Source organism: Haemaphysalis longicornis, unplaced genomic scaffold, assembly GCF_048455015.1.
Source record: "Haemaphysalis longicornis isolate Haplotype H1 unplaced genomic scaffold, Haemaphysalis longicornis Haplotype H1 scaffold_3, whole genome shotgun sequence".
In the NCBI taxonomy this organism is placed as follows: domain Eukaryota; kingdom Metazoa; phylum Arthropoda; class Arachnida; order Ixodida; family Ixodidae; genus Haemaphysalis; species Haemaphysalis longicornis.
In genome coordinates, this window is record NW_027526335.1 from 1,053,009 (window position 1) to 1,073,241 (window position 20,233).

At 48.5% G+C, this 20,233-nt stretch overlaps 2 protein-coding genes across 6 annotated transcripts in view; both read right to left on the minus strand.

Moving 5' to 3' along the window:
- Nucleotides 1–7,278, minus strand: part of LOC144173832 (sushi, von Willebrand factor type A, EGF and pentraxin domain-containing protein 1-like) — a 214,332-nt gene extending 207,054 nt beyond the window's left edge. For all 3 annotated transcript variants that reach the window (XM_077702093.1, XM_077702092.1, XM_077702091.1), the window contains exons 1-4: nucleotides 6,802–7,278; nucleotides 5,626–5,840; nucleotides 2,212–2,367; nucleotides 1,110–1,268 (exon numbers count right to left, since the gene is read on the minus strand). In XM_077702093.1, the coding sequence (XP_077558219.1) occupies nucleotides 1,110–1,268; nucleotides 2,212–2,367; nucleotides 5,626–5,840; nucleotides 6,802–7,235 (964 nt within the window). In that variant the 5' untranslated portion in view covers nucleotides 7,236–7,278. The remainder of the gene's footprint in view (nucleotides 1–1,109; nucleotides 1,269–2,211; nucleotides 2,368–5,625; nucleotides 5,841–6,801) is intronic.
- Nucleotides 7,279–13,574: 6,296 nt separating this feature from the next.
- The window catches only part of LOC144173831 (sushi, von Willebrand factor type A, EGF and pentraxin domain-containing protein 1-like), a 226,919-nt gene continuing 220,260 nt past the window's right edge, over nucleotides 13,575–20,233 (minus strand). For 2 of the 3 annotated variants that reach the window (XM_077702089.1, XM_077702088.1), the window contains exons 33-34: nucleotides 14,360–14,550; nucleotides 13,575–13,900 (exon numbers count right to left, since the gene is read on the minus strand). In XM_077702089.1, the coding sequence (XP_077558215.1) occupies nucleotides 13,671–13,900; nucleotides 14,360–14,550 (421 nt within the window). In that variant the 3' untranslated portion in view covers nucleotides 13,575–13,670. The remainder of the gene's footprint in view (nucleotides 13,901–14,359; nucleotides 14,551–20,233) is intronic. The other variant, XM_077702090.1, reaches the window with a different exon arrangement.

The window sequence follows — 20,233 nt, forward strand, 5'->3', positions numbered from 1 at the left end:
CGGCATGCCATTGAGGAATTAGCGCGCCGAAATTCACTCACGTGGTTTTGATCCCAATTGTAATGCGCACACAATTATTATAAGGCTACCTTATAGCAAAAGTGGGTGCGCGTTAAAATCGTGAAATTACGGTACCTCCTTTTCCGGGAACCCCGCCGCTCCCCTCACCTCAATTCTTTGGACGGGGTGAGGTAGCTGAACCCGCCAGTCGACTCGACCCTTTCTTGTCGAGTCCATGTATCCGGGGCTAGTCAGTCAAGCGGTCAAAGGTAGGAAAAGAGCACCAGACGTTCTGTCTACTACGGTTACAGTGTTCAAAGATACCGGGAGAAGTTTTCATTCGATCCACACCTGGCCCTGGTGACTCGGTGGCTGCGGGAGGCGTCAATGGGTAGGCGACCAGGCTCTGTTAGGCGCTCGACATGTGTACAAAGTTAATGAACTTTATCGGCGCGGGCAGAATTATAGGCGCCTAACAGCCGATGGCTGTCGCTAGGTCTGCTTTTAGCTGGTGGGTCTTTATTTCTGTTGTGTTTTTGTTTTGCTAACACCTCCGGGTTTCTGTGAGAGAGGTGGGTCACGTGACTATTTTGAACCCAGCCAGCTTTCTTTGTCACGGTGGCCAATCAATGACCTAGTGTAAGCTAATCAATATGCCATCCTCACTCTCAAATTGTGACGTGCCAGTTGTGGGCGGGTTTTTAGGGGTAAAACGGAGGAGTTTGACGTTTTTGGGAGCGAAAAAAGAGGGGAGAGCGGATAGCCCACTCGATGCGGGCCTCGCCCGACCTCTTTTATGCGATCATGAGCCTTGAGAGTTGTAAATACGTAGCGGGAATAAAATTTACATATTGCACAATCGCTTGGAGTAGCTCATCGTTCTCCACGTTCCGTCCACCACGAGCCACCGTTTCATCGAATCATTGCTTCGATCGTATCGGGCGACCGACCCTCTTATTTTAACTCCTCGACTAAGATCACTGCCTTTCTTTGGACGTGCCCAATGCGGGTAATTCTGATATGAAAGAGCTCAAGCAAAACCGCGGGGTGCGAAATCAGGCATCATGTTCGTTTAACTGCGAAGATAGAGCACACAGTCGCTCACTTACGACTGCAAGGGATCTGGCTTCCTGGGTTGCCCTCGTAGCCCGGGAGGCACGAGCACTGGTTGGAACTTGTAGAGCCTTCGTTCTTCGTCGTCGAGCTGCTCATGCAGCTCAAGCAGTTGTGCGAGCCGGTGCTCTCCTTGTACGTACCCCTAGGACAACCTGCACGAGGACCCCATTGAGTCTTTCGAATCAAGTGGCATGCATTGTCCCGATCTGATGTGGTTCATGCAGCTTCACTTTTGAAGAGGAAAACACAGGCGTAATCTCCCTTCTCCTTGTGCCTAGCTCTCGGAGCAGAGAAATGTTTACAGCGCCGCCCCCACCCACGCACACACGCCCGCCCACACGCAGTTCATGCGACACATGACTATTCACACATGCTCATGATGTTGCCGGAAGGGTACTTCTAGACGTTCAAGTGCGTTGTTCGTTTCAGTTGTGCGAGCTTGCGCCGTCGTTTTCTTCTGTGTCCTGTGTTTTCTGCTGGTTTTTATTCCCATCCAACATGTACCAACTAGCCCAGTCCAGCGCCTTGGTACACGCACACACGCCCGCCCCCCACCGCACACTCACACACGCACACGCGCACACACACACGCACTCACACACACACGCATTAACGCACGCACACACACACGCACACACACGCAGGCACACGCACACGCACACACACACATACACACACGCACACAGGCACACGCACACGCCCTCACGCACACACACGCATTCACGCACGCAAACGCACGCACACACACACACGCCCTCACACACGCACGCATTCATGCACGCACACATACACGCACGCACGCACACGCACGCGCGCGCACGCACACAACGGCACGGCCTCCATGCTGGCATAGCGCCAAAGAGTGCCAGATCCAACGGTGATCAAGTCGTTAAAACATAGTAATTAAGCGGTACTACTTAAGGTCCATTCAAGCTATCAAGAGTGGTCGGGCAGGGTGCAAAGGGTGGGGAGACGATGTCGCTGTTTCGAAAATACAACAAGTGCCCCTGATTCTGATCTTCTTTTGGTTTCGTGTACTCAACAATTTATCAAGAAGGGTGGAAAGGGCAGTTCGCCAGTAAAAAGCACACTCACGTTGACATTTCCCCACCGTCCCGTCTCCCTGGTAGCCTGCCTTGCAGACGCAGCGGTACGTGCCGCTCTGCGCTCCGCAGGCACAAGCTGCGTTGGTGTCGCACTTCTCTGCGCATTGGTCCGATGCCGCATGGTCCCACTGACTCTCCTTGATATCTGCGGTGCAGAGTGACCGGAAGGTGGTCGGCAAATGGCGCATAAGTGTTATAAACTTTTGGAAACATCATTCGCTTGTGCTCATAGTTATCTTGGCGACGTTCTTTTCCCCCGGGGCTTCTCCTCCAAGCCGCCGTAGCGCTGGGGATCTCACCCCGGGTATCCACAACCGACAAACTCAGCCTCCGATACAAAACTGCGCGTATATTTACAGCCCAGAGGGCGGCAAAGAAACGTGCTCGGGCAAAGCCCGAAGACGACGGGCCGAGCTCTCCGGCACCCGGACCGCGTCTGTCTGTCTTGATCTACCCCTCCGCCTGCCGCTGAGGCCCAGGGCAAGGGGGGAAAACGAGTCGTCTTCGTCGGGGTCCATCCCCATGTGGTGGCCGTTAGGACATCCGGTGCGAGCAGGCGCGGCCTTCCTCGGAATGCGCGGCGTTCGAAAGCGCCGCGCAACACGTTCTTTTCATTTCCGCGCTGCTCTTCCCTTTGATTGATTTATTGTTGGGTTTAACGCGCCAACGCAACGCAGGCGATGAGGCGCGCCGTAGTGGAGGGCTCCGGATTAATTTTGACCACCTGGGGATCTTGAACGTGCGCCGAAATCTCGTACACACGGGTGTTTTTGCTTTTCGCCTCCATCAGAAAAGCGGCCGCCGCGGCTGGGAATCGAACCCGCGACCTCGTGCTCAGCAGCGCAACGCCTTAAAGGAGCCATGAAGAGAAAACACAAGTTTGGTTCATTCAAAAGATTGTCTCGTTAGAATCATACTGACACCACTTTTAACGTAAACTTCGCTCAAATAAGCTACATAATTAGGAAAAACGGGAATGGTCATGCGATCCACCAGCTCATTTCCCGCAACAGAACCTATGTCGTCACATTAGCTAAGCTCTGCGATTGGCGGAGGCTGGCAGAAGCAGACGCAAATTAGGTAGAACTTACAAACTAGACGAACGAGCGATTTGCGCTTAAATTTAGGGCACATTCTTTACAAAGCAATAAGAATGATGGGACAAACAGTGGAAGTTACGAAAGCACATGTAAACATAGAAGTACTGATGCGTTCTGCTGTTCTGTATTAACTCTATGGCTGTTCGTACTGCGCACAGCATGCTTGGTTTATCTGCACAGCACTACGGGGCTTGGGGTTGTCTCAGACGGCACTGGACGATTGACGCAAGCAACGGTGTCTTACGTGACCCCATTTGTCGAGCGAGCACTGTTTCAGGGAACGAATATTTTCTCCCAGAACAAAAACAAGCCAGGTTTAAATGCGGGCAAAAACAAACCAACCGCTTGCCACGGTATGGTGGCGCCATCTAGGTTACGGAACGTAAATAAACGCGGGAACAAACCAACACCGCTGTACAGGGTGGAGACAACCTTCGAATGGTCCCGTGCCGCCGCAATTGGGCCAACGGGCTCAACGCGTTATTCTTTTCGTTTCCCATGAGACCTAGCAACGCGAAACAGACAATATGATTCAAACTTCTTCAGTAAACCGCGTTGCGGCGATAATTTTAGCGCGGTTTTGACACAATGACTTGCTTCGGCGGCGAGCGAGCAACCGAAAATGGCGGCGCCAGCGTATACGTGTCTCTACCCTGTACGGCGGATGCGTGAATGAAGGTATTCTAGGCTGCAGAGCGGTCGGTTTCAGTGATGTCACTTGGGACCACGAAAACGCACGATTGAGCGGGAAAATCAAAATTTTAACCTAAATTGTTTAATTTCTCAGTGAATAAAGCACCGTTTGTATCCGGACAAGCGCTGGGGGCACTATAAAACACGAAATCTTTCGAATAAAACCAACTTGCATTTTCTCTTCATGGCTCCTTTAAGCCCGTTCTACATGGAGCGAATTTCGCCTGCGAATCCGCTGGAATGAACATTCGCACTTGCGAAGTTCGCAATGCCTGGAACTGTCGTCTACATGGGGCCTGCTAACGCCGCGATTTTCGCATTTCAGATGCGCCTTGTTTGCAGACTGAAATAAGTTTGCCACCAGCAAAGGTTGTTGTGATTTTAACAAGGGTGGTTTTATTTTACTTTCTCGGCAAGTTGTTTCTGCCTGGTTTGCGGTAAATATAAGTTTATTTGCGGTTTTATATAAGAATCGCCAATTCTTTATCAATATACGCACACACAGCAGAAAAGACAAACGTTTTGGTGTGCCGCGCTTTTGTCGCGCTCATACAAGCAACGCCATCTGGTTTCCAAGCGTGCAAGTGGTGCCGAGCTGTGCTCCTATTGGCCGCAGGTCCGGCCCCTCTACGCCGCACACGCCGCACGAGCGGCGTTTGCTCGACCGCTTCAAATGTTTTGCCCTTTTCCGCAGCAACGAAAAAAGGTGGTTTTGCCGCACGAGGGGCGCCGCATCAGCGAATTCGCAGGCGAAATCGCTCCATGTAGTACGGGCTTCAGCCACTGAGCCACCGCGGCGGGTGCGCTGCTCTTCCCAGGGCCCGCGCCAGTTAGTGCGTCGAAGCGCCCGACACTCAGTATATCGCTTAACTGTTGCCGGCTTTGCGCTTCTTTTTCAAGTTTAAGCGTTGGTGGGAAAGGCAATTTTTTCCCCTACCTACTACAGAAAAAGAATATGGTTCCACAACGCGTATCACTGTGCTGAAATTGTGATCTTTTTTTCTCAATTTGTGTGTTCGCAAAGCCCCCAGATGAAAATCACTGAGTCAATGTTTTAACAGCTTCGCCTCAGTATTTAAAAAAAAGCGACACGGCATTCTCAAATTTTTGTTAAGGCTGACTCAGCGATTGGTAGATACCTGAATGCAGACAACAGCACCACGTGGCACGCTCATAGTTCTGCGGGCTCTTTTACAACCTTGAAAGCCAAGTCCTGTGCCCCATGCTTCTGTCCACCCCCTTCTCCCACTAACTTACTTTCTTTTTATATACCTGCAAGCACTGAAGAATGTAAAATATGCGGACCCTAATTAACAGCTCCCTTTTTTCTCAGCAAAGCGAGATTAGTGCATCACAGGGTAGTTCGCTGTCAAGCCAGTTGTCCAATATAGCAAGATTGTCTTTGTATCATTAAAACTTGCAAATGACCGTGCGAAAATACCTTACTCGTCCTATTTTTTCGTCCCGTTATCCATCAGACAGCGGCTTTTTTATTTCTTCCCCAAGCTAGTTATCGTGATTAGTGTGGGCATGTATGTGGTTCAATTACTAGTTCGCTATGTTGACATTGGCGTGATGATTTCGTGTGGAGCATATTCTTGTGACATTACCTTTACGCAAATCGCTGTTTACTTGCTTGATGTAGGGGAAGTTGATCAGCATATAGATGTGGTTTGGCGATGACGCTACGGCTTCCAGCTCCGCGCGGTTGATGCTGGCCACTCCAACCGCGAATATGACGATGCCCTGCGACTTCAGTTCGGCAGCAATGTCGTTGGGCTCGGATCCGCTGTTTGCTTGTCCGTCCGATATCAGCACGATTATCCTGCAAGTTCGAGGAAACGATGGCGACAACAGCCGATTAAGATACCGGGCGAATGTTTCTTTGCAGTTGCGGTTTATTTATCTCAAACATTTTCGTCCGTTCGCCACGGGCTTGAACATTAGAGTGAAGCAATGGAAGTTGGCGCGCCACATATTGAAGGGTAAAAAAAGCGCTATAGGCAGTTGAAAGGAAAGCAGCAAGAGGAGGAGATGGGTTAAGAAAAAATGGAGGGCTTCGCGTAATTTTCTCCAAACAAAAGACGATATCAGGGCGATGGCGGTATATTAATAAGAATATAACTGAGAATTTCATAAGTCGCATCGGGCGCATATTTTGCTGCATGAAGCCAATCATCGAGCCATGTACGGGTGTGTGATATTACAGCAAATGACGGCGCAGCAGTATCGGCCGCGTGAAGTTAGCGATCAGGGCACGACTTGGTGTTTAAATTGACGTAATAAGTGTTGTATTGGGGAGGAGTAATGCCCACGTAAGAACGAGCGCGTTACTCTGCTAGGTTAGCGGAAGCGAGCACCCAACTGGCATCCTCCAAAGGTGTCCACAAAAGAGGAGGCTCGTAAACGAACCTAGCCAATAGAAAATCCTTTCAGCTCTCGTCTTATCAAAGTGTGGTTAAGGATCTCCTGCCACCAGTTTGGTCAGCCCAACATAATAAAAGCATACAAGCCGTTTGATTGCGTGCGCTTTATCCAATATTTCCCTGGTACATAAAACACGAATAACTATATATGAGGTTCCACTGCAGGAAGTATCTGAATTTCGCATGCATTACAAGAACAGTGATGTATAGTCAGGGCAAGTTTGCTGAATCCAGGAGAACTTGTCAAACAAAAAACGACGTCGGCGCAGAGAAAACTTCTCAAACTCACAACTGCACATAGCACGCAAAAGAAAGTTCCAGAGAGGTGCGTGTACGCGGCTGGTAACCGCTGCTTGTTACCTGTTGGCATCGCTGCGGGCATTTTGCAGAAGCCGGCCAGCGTATTCGAGTGCCTGCTTCGTCCGCGTGCCGCCTGTGCGGTAGCCAATCTGGTTCACTTGGTGCACAAAGCTGCACATGGTGCCCCCGTCGGCGACCTGGTCGATGTGCTTCAAGTTGTCGCTAGAGTAAGTGATGACTGTGAGCCTCGAGAATTCGCGTGACACAACCAGGAGGCGCGCGGTCATCTCGGTGAATGTCAGCTCCGCCGGGAAGTTCTCTGCTCCGATGCTCCCGGATTCATCCAGAACAAAGACAATGTCGTTCTTCTCTTTCGCGTATCGCTCTAGCGTACTCACGAATGCTTGCAACTCTGCAGTCAAGTTTAGACATTGTCCCGTTCTCGGAGCCGCCAGCAGCAGAAACCAAAGCGCCGAAAGCTGCGGCAAGCGCATTGCGGTCCCCTCAACTTGCGGCGTGGAACTGGAGGCTCTGTTGCCGCGTCCAGCAACGCGGCGTCTCTTATAACCGCTGACGTCCGCTTCATCCTCGGTAGCAAGTTCGGTGCAGCGCTGTTAAAACTGTGAAGCTCTTTGCCCAATCACGAGTGCGGACACTCGCGGCCATCTCACAACTCCGCTCGTACTACATTTCCGTGCCACTCGTTGTTATCTAGCGTTACGAAAAACGTTGGTCTGCGTTTCAAAGAGTCTACAGAGTGTAAAAGATTATGCGTTCCCAGGGTTTTACGGTGCGGGCAAGATATGCCGCGTAGCATGCGCCAGCTGCACGGCACAGAAGTTGACAAGACCGGCGTGGCTCCCGTTTTCGTCACCATCGAGATTAGCCAGGGAGGAAGTTCAGGGCCCTCGCTTGCCCGTCGCCGTGAAATGGCTTTTCCACGATTCGCCCAGTCTGTCCCAGCCTGTTCTAAAGTTCCGTTTTCCGCTTACTCTGGTGCTTTAATTGGAATGCTTGTTTTCCGCGTGGCTTCTAACCAGTGTTTGCGTAGGGGCTTTATTACAAATGTAACTTAATTTATCTCGACATGAAAAACAATTTACTCTTCCTATCTATTTTTGTACTGATTTAATTATTAAGTATGACATGCGCTTAGGAATACTTTGAGACGTAGTTGAATTTCTTCGAGAAAAGCTCTCGCAGGTTTAAATATCGCTGTGACACACCACTCTGTCGTGTGTGTTGTTAGACTCTTGCGTGGTGATTTTGGGGCATTCAATTCATTCATATGCTCTCAGAGATACATTTATTGCGTTTTAAGGATTTGAAAAGCACCGGGGCACAACGTATTGAGCTCCCTCACCCCTTTTCTTAGCTTGAAACACCTTTTTTTGGCACTCCAAACGCTCTTTTTGACAACACTCACGCCACCTCGGATCCGGTTGCTAATGTGATGCGGCGCCATGTAGTTAGCATTCAAAACTTTTCAAGGATAAAACAACTGCAAGGGAGATGCATGCATGCCAAGGTCAAGATAAGATAGAACAAGGGCGACGAGCTCATCCATTTGCCTACGTTGCTGACAAGAAGACTAGACACATGGACGAGGACAGTAACTATGCGCGATGTGCTGTTCGCCGTATTTGGGTACCGTTATTTCTTTCGGTAAACCAAATATTTAGCACCGCTAAAATGACGCTTTATACGGAGGAAACCGTATTTGAAGCGACTACAGAGAAAATGGGGAACTCCGCTTGAGGCTAGGCTTTGAATCAAGGTGAAGATTTAGGCCCTGTGCCTAACAGGAAACGTACTGAAGCTAAACTACAGGCCCTAATAACAACTGATACTACTCAACCGAAATTTGTTACTTCAGAAACGATCCCCTATTAGTAATTTACCCTTAATCTGACTTCCCGTGTTCTCCTTTTACCCTTTAAACGATTGGTCTTCCCGCTAAAATGGAAAAGTTTTACTACTGCTACTATACTGCTAGTTGCTTTCCACGGTGGCTAAGGCTTTGTGCTGCTGAGCCCAATTACCCGGGTTCAATATTGGCCGCTGTTGCTGCTTTTCGGACGGAGGCGAAAAGCCAAAAAGACTCGTTTGTCGAGATTTCCGCGCGCGTTAAAGATCCACAGGTGGTCAAAATTAATCCGGAGCCCTCCACTACGACGCTCCTCATGGCCTAAATGTAGCTCCGGCGTGTAACCCCCCCCCCCCCCCCAAAAAAAAAAGAAAAACAGGAATGAGATTTTTAGTTGTTGATTTCGTTACAACAACGAATCGGCAGTCGAGTGTGCTTTACTAATTGAAAGCCTCTGAGACAAGACCAGGCGTGCGTCGCGCAAGTGCAGCCCACTCGCAATACAACATTCGGAAGGAGGTCAAGTCGCTTTGTTACGCGATGTCTGCGTCCGATTAGTCGAGCGGCAGCAGTAATTAAAAGCGATCAAAGGTGAGCAAAGGAGCGAAATTGTGGCGAGTTATGATGATATCACGTAGTCACAGCCAACTATAAACAGACCACAATTAACTACTGCTAAACGTTTTAAAATTTCCTTTTTAGTAACAATCACGGTGGGTAGGTTTGTAGCATGTTTAAGGTTTAGATTTTAAATATATGTAAAGATTGCCGGGGCCTAAGACAGGAATACATACATACATACATACATACATACATACATACATACATACATACATACATACATACATACATACATACATACATACATACATACATACATACATACATACATACATACATACATACATACATACATACATACATACATACATAGAACTTTATTTCACAATAAATTTCACTGTACATTTCGTGCCCGCAGAAGCGCAAGTCGCAAATGCAAATTTATACTCGTATGCTTCTATAGATTCAAATATTTTTTTTTGGACTGGTATTAGTTGCAAATGTGCGGTGTTACAAGGACGAGCGCAAAAGACTACAGCCAGCCCCATCGAGGTAGCGTGGTTGGCAACCGGCTTGCCGGAGAGCTACCTCCGTCCCGACGACAAAGAGCCAGAGGGCAAACTTGACCGTTTACTGCATGACGAGTAGAGCAAAGTGTTGGCACAGGTAGCAGCTCACTGGCGTGCTTAAATCATGACAACTCAACGGCGCAGAGAAACGCTCTCCTCCTGTGCTTAAAGACGCACGACGTTAGCTCGCGTAAGGGCGGGCATAAATACCCAGAATTCCCATTCGTCTGCGTGCTGCGCACGGCACTAAAAGTTCGAATAAAAAGAAAACCTCCCACTGGTCTTGTGATGATTTCCCCAGAGGGGGAGTCCGCTGGACGGCCGCCGTTTGCCGAAGGCTCGCCGGCCTTGGCTGCAGCCAGTTTGTGTCGATTCTCGCAGCAGCTGCAACAGTGACTCGCAGTCCCAAAGCGGCCCAGTGAGAGTTAGGCTCCGGCTTGTCTAAACGTGAAAGCTCCTGAAGAGCCGGCTTTAACGCAACACATTGTGCTTTCCCGCAATACACAAACGTCAGCCGATGTGTCTCGCGCGCACAGGGCAACATCGAAGCACCTCGCGCTTATTTGTAACGACGGTCAAGGCTGTACCTTTTTTCGACGTTAAGAGCCAGTTGTAGCGACAGGATTAAAATCAGGTTTCGTCGCTCCGTGTCTTATGGACGCGACAAGGTCATCACCTATGCTTGGACGTAGTTATATGTCTTTGAAGCTCTCCAGCCTATTGCTACGGGAAGGAAGAAGGTGGCAGTAGCGCACTGCGCTATGTTAACCCGGCTTGGAAGAAGCCAACAAACCGAATGGCGCACGTTCCCCTGGAGCCCGTGCTATCATGGCCACCCATTAAATCGTCACTTCATCTGCCATGGTCCGTGTCTTCCGCCCTGCCGCTGCGTAACATGTTTGCGGAAGTTCCCGGTAGGTGGGCAATATCACTGTGCAGTACAACTGTCATCATCATCACCATCAGCCTATCTACAAACTCTGCAGGGCAAAGTCCTGTCCCACGGATCTCCAATTATCCCTGTCCTGCGCTAACTGCGTCTAATTTATCTCCCCAAATTTCATGATGTTATCTGCCCATCTAACTTTCTGTCGGCCCCTTCAACGCTTGCCTTCTCTAGGGATCCACCCTGTTACCCTTAATGATCAACGGTTATCTTGCCTTCGCAATACATGCCCTACCCACGCCCACATCTTCTTCTAAATTTCTAATAATGTGTCCTTAACACGCGTTTGCTCCCTGACCCACTCCGCTCTCTTCTTGTCCCTTAGTGTTACACTTATCATTTTTCGCTCCATTGCCCGCTGAGTCATTCTCAGTTTAAGTTGAACCTTCTTAGTGAGCCTCCAAGTTTCTGCCCCGTAGGTGAGTACCGGTAACATGCAGCTGTCATACACTTTCTTCTTCAGGGACAATGCTGTGCTGTCATTCATCATGTCAGAATGCCTGCCGTATGCACCACCCCATTCTTATCCTTCTAATTATTTCTGCCTCATGATTGGGATCCCGGGTCACAACTTGGCCTAAGTAGATATATTCGCTTACCACTTCCACGGCCTCGCTACCTATCTCAAACCGCTGTGCTGTCCCGAGGTTATTGATCATTACTTTATTTTTCTGCATATTCATTTTATGCCTACGATTCTACTCTGCTTGTCCAGTGCGGTAAGCAGGCTTTGAAATTTTTCCCCCCGAGTTACTTAGCAAGGCAACGTCATCAGCAAATCTGAGGTTACTGAGGTATTCTCCATTAACCCTTACTCCCACCTGTTCTTAATCCAACGTTTTGCATACTTCTTGTAAACATGCTGTGAATAACATTGGAGAGATTGTGTATCCTTGTCTGACGCCCTTCCTTATAGGTATTTTACTGCTCTCCCTATGGACGATGATGGTAGCTGTGGACCCATTGTAGGTGTCCTCTACTATACTAATGTTAATCGTGGTCTACACCCCGATTCTGTAATGCCTAAACGACTGCTGAGGCTTCGACAAAGCCAAATGCTTTCTCAAAATCTATGAAGGCTATATATGGGGGTTGAGTATACTCTGGAGATTTCTCTATCACCTGATTTATCGTGTGAATATGGTCCATTGTTAAATAGCCTTTACGAAACCTTGCTTTTTCATTATGTTGACTGAAGTCTAAGGTGGCAGAAATTCTGTTAGCGATTACCTTGGTAAGTACCTTGTAGACGACTGGCCGTGACCTGCCTGGCCTGTAACTTTTGAAGTCCTACATGTCACCTTTCTAATGGATTAAAATGATGTTCGCGTTCTTCCAACATTTGGACACTCGCGGTCATTAGGCATTGCGTATACAGGTTTGGCAGTTTTTCTAGTACGATTTGCCCGCCATCCTTCAAGAAGTCTGCTGTTTTCTTATCCTCACCAGGTGATTTGCCCCCTTTCATTTCTTTCAAAGCCTTCCTTACTTCTTCTATCGTTACTGGTGCAATGGCTGTCTCTTCTGAACTGCTTCCTAGTCGGTTATTATCCTGGATTTGTCGGCTGCGTCATAGATCCCTATAGAACTCCTCGGCTACTGTGACTATTTTATCCCTAATTGTGGGGACGTTACCATGCGTGTTTCCAAGTGCACACATCTGATTTTCCTTTCCGCCTATACACCTCTTCGCTGCATTCAGGCTGCCTCCGCTCTTTACAGCATGCTCAATCCTCTCCTTATTGTACTTCCGTATGTCAGCTGTCTTACGCTTATCGATTAACTTTTAAAGCTCCGCTAGTTCTATTCTGTCAGCTGGGGTGGATATTGTCATGCTTTGCCGTTTCTTAATTAAATATTTCGTCTCCTGGGAAAGTTTACCAGTATCCTGTCTAGCCATCGTGCCCCCGACTTCTACTGCACACTCCGTGATATTGCGTGTAAGATTATCGCTGGCTTCCTGTGTCGTAAACTCTGCTTCCTTGGTGATTTGGTTCTGCGGCGCGATGCTGAATTTTTCAACTTTCCGTCTGACTGTTAGGTCATTGATCGGCTTCTTTCGTACTAGCTTGTTGCGGTTCCTCCTCAAATCTAGCCCAATTCGAGATCTTACCATACGGTGGTCACCACACCTCACCCTTCCGAGCACCTCCACATCCTGCACGATGTTAGGGTTATCGCATAGTATCAGGTCTATTTCATCTTTACGCTCGCCATTCAGGCTCCTCCACGTCTGCTTCCGGACTACTGTAGGCCGGAATCACTGTAGGCGTGATTTATTCGCCCAATACCATGCTGAGGGCCCTATTATTGACGCCGTATTTGCACGCCTCCCCTCCGCAGCCATGCGTCTAATCGACACATAAACAGGCCGCGAGCACTGTGGCTAAATACTTGGCCATGCCAATGTTACTGGGATCACTGGAAGTGGAAGCTGAGGAAGCTGAGTCGCACAATGTACGTCCATACCTTTGCTGGTCTTTTAACATGCGAGACCGTAAACATAGATTTGTGCAAATCCTGTATCCGCTAGCACTACCACGATCATAATGCACGAATGATAATATTTCTCGGTTTACTGCTGTACAGTGTTTCTGTATGGGAAGGTGCAGATATTTTCTGCTCACAGCCTTGTTATAGGTCTGGCATACACACGGTCAGTTTTATTACGGAGCCGCGCTACTCGCGTGCTGCTGTAGGCATGTCGGTGCTACTATTGACATGTCGTATGCAGCGGGAGTCGTCCGCAAATGGGCAATGATTGGTTTGCGATTTGCACTCACCTGACACTCACCATCGATTAGGAGTGGTCCACAACATTTCGGTAGCTTTCGTCCAATTCTTGACGGGAAGAAAAACCGGACTGCTATGGCAGCCTTGCTGCCAGAAGGCGATGAGGTTCGTCTTTTATTTTACAACGGGAGTTTGGTACAACGTAGTACGCTCCTGCTCAAAAAAGTATTCGTGACACACAGAAATAACTACACTAGGGTAATAGCGCCACCGCGCGTTTCTTCGTTCTGCGGAAAAGTGCCAGTGACTGTGCGGGGCACCCGCGTTTTTCTCTACATTGCCCTCGGTGATACACCTGATGCGGAGGGCAGAAACAGCCGGGCGAGCACGGGCCGTTTTCTGTCGTGTTTCTGAGGAGCGAGCATCGCGGCACGCTGACGGGGCCGCAAGTCTGGAACTCCATTCCCACTGGGCACCTGCGCTCTGTGTGGAGGAGATCAAAGGCGCGAGGTTCAAAAGCGAATATAAATGAAAATGGTGTTTATGAGGTGCGAGTCAATAGTGGCCATGAATGGGTAGGAATTTGGCGATGGCACAATAGAAATGATGTGTAGTGAGAAGGGGTTGATGTTTGAAGAAATTGACGAACTACCGTTGTCCTTGTTGTTGTTGAAAAAAAATTTTGAGCCTGGTGAAACGTGCTGTGGTGGGTGCATGAACATCAGAAAAAAACACTTCGAACTACGACAAAATCAGCCGGCATCCAGTTTTTAGAGATAGCTTTTCATCTTTATGAAGGCGAGTAAAACTTCGTAGCTGTAAGCTCGGCAAATGATCGCGTTCCGTCCGCAAGACGCCTAAATTTCTTGGAAGAAAAAGACAACATCCGTTTCCAACTAAGTATTAGGCATTGGATGAATGAAACGAAGACCGGAAACTTACCGCACGATTCTCCAGGAAAGTCGTTCAAGGTGACGTTGTGCTGCTCGCAGGCCAGCTTTAAAGCGGCGAACGTGTCGCAGTAGCAGAAGGAGCGTTTGCTGCCGTAGCAGGAACACATCTTTTCAATGCAGTTTTCATAAAACGTGTGTGCGTTCTTCAGGCGCTCGTAGCAGGGTTGAAGAGCTTTTTCCCTTCCGACGGAAGCAAGAAACAGAAAAATGTGGGTTAAAGTTTTGTTACAAAGGCAGCGAAACAAAACAGCAGACGAGGTAGCAATTAGAAAGCGTCATACCAACTGCCATGCACCGGCCAACCCCACTTTCTCCCTATCTAAGGCTCATTTTAAAATTTGGGCAACGCAGTCAGAGACAGCTACACACAGTAGGATATTCCTGTTGTCTTTTTCTTCCGTAATGTTACCGTGCGGCGGCGGCGGCAGCATGGATGGTCGGCGACCCTTGTATAAATGCATGCCCGAAATCAGCGAGGGTCGCTCACTCCACGGCAAATGCCGCGCGCATGTCCCCCGGCCAGCCAGCAGGAGGCTCTTGATCCGCAGTTGACGGGCGGCGCCCGAAGGCCCGTCACCTCAAGAGCAAAAGACAACAAAAAATTCCCGCGCCTTCCCGCGAGGGGAACACGAGTAAATGCAGAGCATTGGGGCCTCAGCACTGATTGAAGGCAGTGTTGCTTCCATCGCTTCTTCCGTGATGCTGGAGTAGCAGACACGAGTAAACGTGGGCACGAGCGTCAACCAAGGAAGGAAGGAGCAACGCAGTGACTGAAACACGAGCGACCGCTAGCCGCTATATTTGCAGCGCGCGCAGTAGAGGGAGAGCAGTACGGAGGGGAGAGCGCGCACGCGCAAGCAGCGCGCGCCCTTCCACGCCTCACCGCGCTGCTATCACGCACCTGTTACGCCGAGACCGCGACGGAGCGAACGGGCTGACTACGACGCATGCGCGCGCCAGCTGCTGTTGAAAGAGAGGAGGGAAGGAGAGGCGCACCTGCTGCGGACGCGGAGCTGTTGCACCGTCCGACGCAGGAATAGGCGAGGCTAAGAAATGCTCTGCATTTAAAAGCACATTTTTCCGGGGTCTTCGTTTCTGCTCTTCGCCGTATCTGTGAGCGCAGCGGGGATTGCTTCGGCGTAAATAAATCAAAACAAAACCGCATGGCGCTTTGTTTCAGCGCTTTGCCACGCAAAACGCGCACCGCAGCCTAAAATGTTTTGGAATATAAGTACATTGCCAAACAGTGTGGACTCCTGGACTGGCCTGCTTCCCAGAGAAAGATGCGCGGCCCCCGCCGCTGCCCGCGGCGTTATTTTCCAGGAGTGCACAGCGGGAGTGGATGACTCTGTCACACTTCTGCGGACGATATCTGCATCTGGCGTGCGTCGCCATCGCGTCGTACCACGCAGCAAAGGCTACAGAAAGCTCTCGCAAAAATATCTGCGTATCTTTCATCCAGAGGACTCCCCCTATCTTCCGAGAAATGTATCGCCATTGCTTTTACTCGCAAGCAGATGAAACGATATCCACTGGTTTTCGGAGGCCGCACCCTACAACATGTGCGAACCCAAAGATTCCTCGGAATCTTAATAGACCGAAATCTTTCCTGGGCTCCCGAAGTGAAGAAACTACGTGCAAAAATAACCGCAATGTCGAAACTCCTCGGGTATCTCGCTGGCAGTTGCTGGGGCAGTGCCTGTCGCTCTATGGTACTGCTCTGCAAAGCCTATGTCGACGGTTTACTGCGTTACAGCCTCCCTGTCCTTCAGAAACTTCCGCCCACAAGCAGACAGCAGCTATATGCGGCCAGAAACAACTGCCTCCGCATCTGCCTCGGCCTCCCATAAGGGTCGTCGAGCTTAGGTACGATCGCTGGAGCTGGCTCTCTGCCATTGGACGTGATTCGACTCCAGGAAACTGTGCGAATTCATCTGCCCCATCGTCTGCACGCCAAAAGCCATACGCTAACACGCATGGCTGAAAATGGCAATTCGAGTTTCGGGCAAGTACTCAGGACGTTAAATCTTTCCGTTCCCACCCAGGCACCAAAAGCAATGCCATCTAATTTTCCACGCTGGACCCTTTCGCCCCTACATATCAGATGCAGCATCCCCGGAGTTGACTCCAAAAAGAGCATGCCTCAAAGTGGACTCCTACAATTAACACTTCACCATATCAGCCGGCTGTACTCTGACGCAAACCACATCTTCGCAGATGGCTCCTGCACATCTGAGCGCAGTTCCTCCGGAATATTAATTTCCTCTACTATTCTCCTATCGCCTCGAGCGTGCTACATCATCTATGACCGCCGAGCTTCACGCCATCAAGGAAGCTATGCGCTACATTTTACGCCAGCGGCCGAAGCAAAGGACTGTTTTCACGGACTCGAAGGCTCGCTCTCTCTCTCGCTCTCTCTCTGCAAAAAAGAATAATGCGAGGAGTTCCGCAAAGAAGCATTCTTGTAGCAACTTTGTTTAACATACAAATAAATGACATCATCCACATTTATGCCGATGACAGACGTTTGTTTTTTCAGTCCCCAAGTATGGCCTACCTTTCAAACTTGGAAAATGATGCTCTGGGTAGTGTACTTAAAGGAGCCATGAAGACAAAATACAAGTTAGTTTTATTAGAAAGACTGCTTAGTCCCGATAACAATGATACCAATATCATCGCAATATTCGAACAAATAACGGAGATATTGAAGAAAACGTGTGAAGCAGTCGCGACCCCCTAGCCAATTTCCCGCAACTTTTCTATGACGTCACGGAACCTTGTTTGTGCGATTGGCGGCCGCCTAACAGACCTGTCGCGACGACACATGACTGGACGTCTGTAATGGGGCCTCTAGTTCCATTGGACCGCATCACTTGAATGCTTACGTGCAGTTAACGCACTGAAAATTATGTTTTATTTTTGCTCCTATGACGTCATTCTTGCTCATAACACGTCACTGTGGCGCAAAATGTGAAAGTTTTAAATACTTCTTGCTTTTTTTTTCGTTAAAAAAACATCTTTTGTGGCTGTAATGGAGCTGAGTGAGATACTCAATTCTAGTTCTTTCAAATTAAACAAAGTTGTATTTTCTCTTTTATGGCTCCTTTAATTGAAGTAACATTAAACTGTCTGGAAATGAACACATAAAAAAATAAAAGCTATTTGATTTGCTCTGCCACAGAAAAATATTGATAGGAACGTAATGCTGAAGCTGGGTACAGAGAGGGTAGATCTCGTAAAGACAGCAAAGACTTTGGGAGTAGTTTCTAATGACCAGCTATTGTTGGATGACCACGTTGACCGTGTTTCAACCTCTTTAGCCAGGGGATGTGGTATACTTTGCAAATTTAGATATGCTGTACCTCTCAAAATTAAGTTTTTTATTTACAACAGCATTTTCACTCTTCATGTAGATTATTTCCACCCCGTATGGGGAACCACTACCCAAACGAAGCTTCATAAATTACTTGTTCTGCAGAAAAAGGCCGTTCGGAATATTGCGAATGCGCCTGATGATCTCAGTATAACTGACATATTTCACTTCCTTAATGTCATTTCTGTAAAACACTCATATCACATAAACCTTCTCTTAAAATATAAAAAGTCTTTTGAGCAGCAACGCCGTATTCCTAGATTTATGCAAACCAACATTCCCCATAAATTTGCCATACGATGTGAGGCACCGGTATGCTTGATTTCTCCCATTTTCAAGAACAAATTACGGGTTCTCTACATTACAATATCGAGGACCGAAATTATGAAACTCTTCACAGAACGCTGATACTATAAACCTACATTCCAGTTCTAAGCGAATGATGACAGCTCAAATTTTGGGATATGGTGAACTTTCCTGGAACCGGTGACTTAAGTGGTTGTGTAACTTCAATTGCATGTATAATATGACCGTATTTTTGTCTCTATACCTTGATAATCTTTGTATTCAATCTGTCAATCTACTGACTGGCGTTACGAGTTGTATAAAATGGTGAAGTACGAGGTTTTAATTTCTGATAATGTTTGCAAGATCCCATCATATGTATACGAAAAATTCATCTCTAGTGGTGTATATATGCGTAATTTTCTCCCCATATAGCAGGAAGTTGGTACTGTGCATATGTATTTATCTATGCACGTGTGAATATATGCGGGTATGTCTACGTATGTGTAGATATAAAGGTGTATGCATATGCATACGCGTGTATACATGTGTGTGTATTCGGACTGTGTATGTATATATGTGTATGTGTATGTGTGTGTGTATGCAGTGGGCTCGGCGGCGCGACAGCGATAGCTTGGGCTCACCGGAATACTGTCTTCCTCACGCAGCTTCTGATCTTGGCCTGCTCTCCGTCCTCGCCCAGAGATACCCCCGGGAACGCCATCGACGCGATCCCAGGATGCTACGTGCCTTAATCGGAAATTCCGGTTCCGGCCGACAACCACCTCAGCATTCTTCGATTCTGGCACGTGCCGCAACGACACTGCCCTGTGGAGAACTCAGCAACCTGGCTGCCCCCTGCCTTGCGCATGCTCCACAAATGGCCGAGGGACATCGGATCGCCATCGACAACGCCAATCCTCGGACCTGCGCTCTCTTCAGTGGGCTGGGCGGCGCGCGGGCGATGGCTTGGGCTCACCGGAATACTGTCTTCCTCGCGCAGGTAACAAACTATTGTTCTTTGTTCACGCGACGCACGCGTTATCCTGCCTTGTTTGTGCTGCCGAGCCCACAGTGTTGCTGTTCTATTGCTTTTGATGGCGGTCTTGTTTTGTTGGAATTATTGATGTTATGCGGAGATATAGATGAGAATCCCGGCCCGCCAAAACGTACCCCTTCCACTGGTGAACCATGTGATATAGCCGCAATTCTTAATGAACTCAGAAGCGGCCAGTCAACACTGTTAAACTAAATGAGATCTATGAAAGTCAAACTTGACAAAACCGACATCATGTTCGCAGTCATAAAGGCACGTCTAACTAAAATCAAGGGAGACTTCGCTTCCCTTGTGAACATTAAAACCCAGGTACAGGAATTTGAACTTCTAGCAGAGGAGAACGCAAAACAAATGTCTCATTTATCGCCCCGTCTTGACGATAAAAAAGACCGGGCTCGTCGCCAAAACTTTCTGTTTTCGGGCTAGTCTATTGTGCAGGCGAAACGTGGGTGCTGTCCGAAGGAAAGGTCATTAGTCACTGTTCAGCAGTACTGAAGATAAACACCCAATCGCGGGACATCGAGCGTACGCACAGGCTCGGAACATTTCACCCCGATAATAACAGACGGATAATTGTGAAATTCGTCCATTTCAAGGATAAGGATCAGATTCTTAGTGCGAGCTGGAAATTTAAGGAGTCAGGAGTTGCTATCGCAGAAGACTTTTCGCCTAGTAGACGCGTAGCCCGCAAGAAGTTGGTAGAATTTGGCAAAACACAAGGCACCTCCTACAAGCTACGACATGAGATTGAAGATAGGTGATGTCACTTACATCTACGATCACATTAGCGAAAAGGTTGTTCAGCGCGATTCATAGCGGTTAGCAAACACAATTCCTAGTCCCAATAACAGTACCATATCGTTCATTTTTACTAACATCCGTAGCCTGCTTCCCTAGCGGAAAGAACTAAGCAACGTCGTTACCTCAGCCAACTGCACTTTGGTTATTCTTACTGAAACATGGCTAAACCCATCCAAATGTAATGCAGAAGTACAGCTCTCTTTCCCAGATTTCGACGTCTTTAGATGTGATCGTGTAAACAGACGAGGCGGTGGTGTCTTGTTGGGAGCCCATCGTAATTTTCAGTGCTTTCGTGTTGCCATTAGTTCCCCCCTCAAAATACTGTTTATTCGCTGCACAGCTGCGTA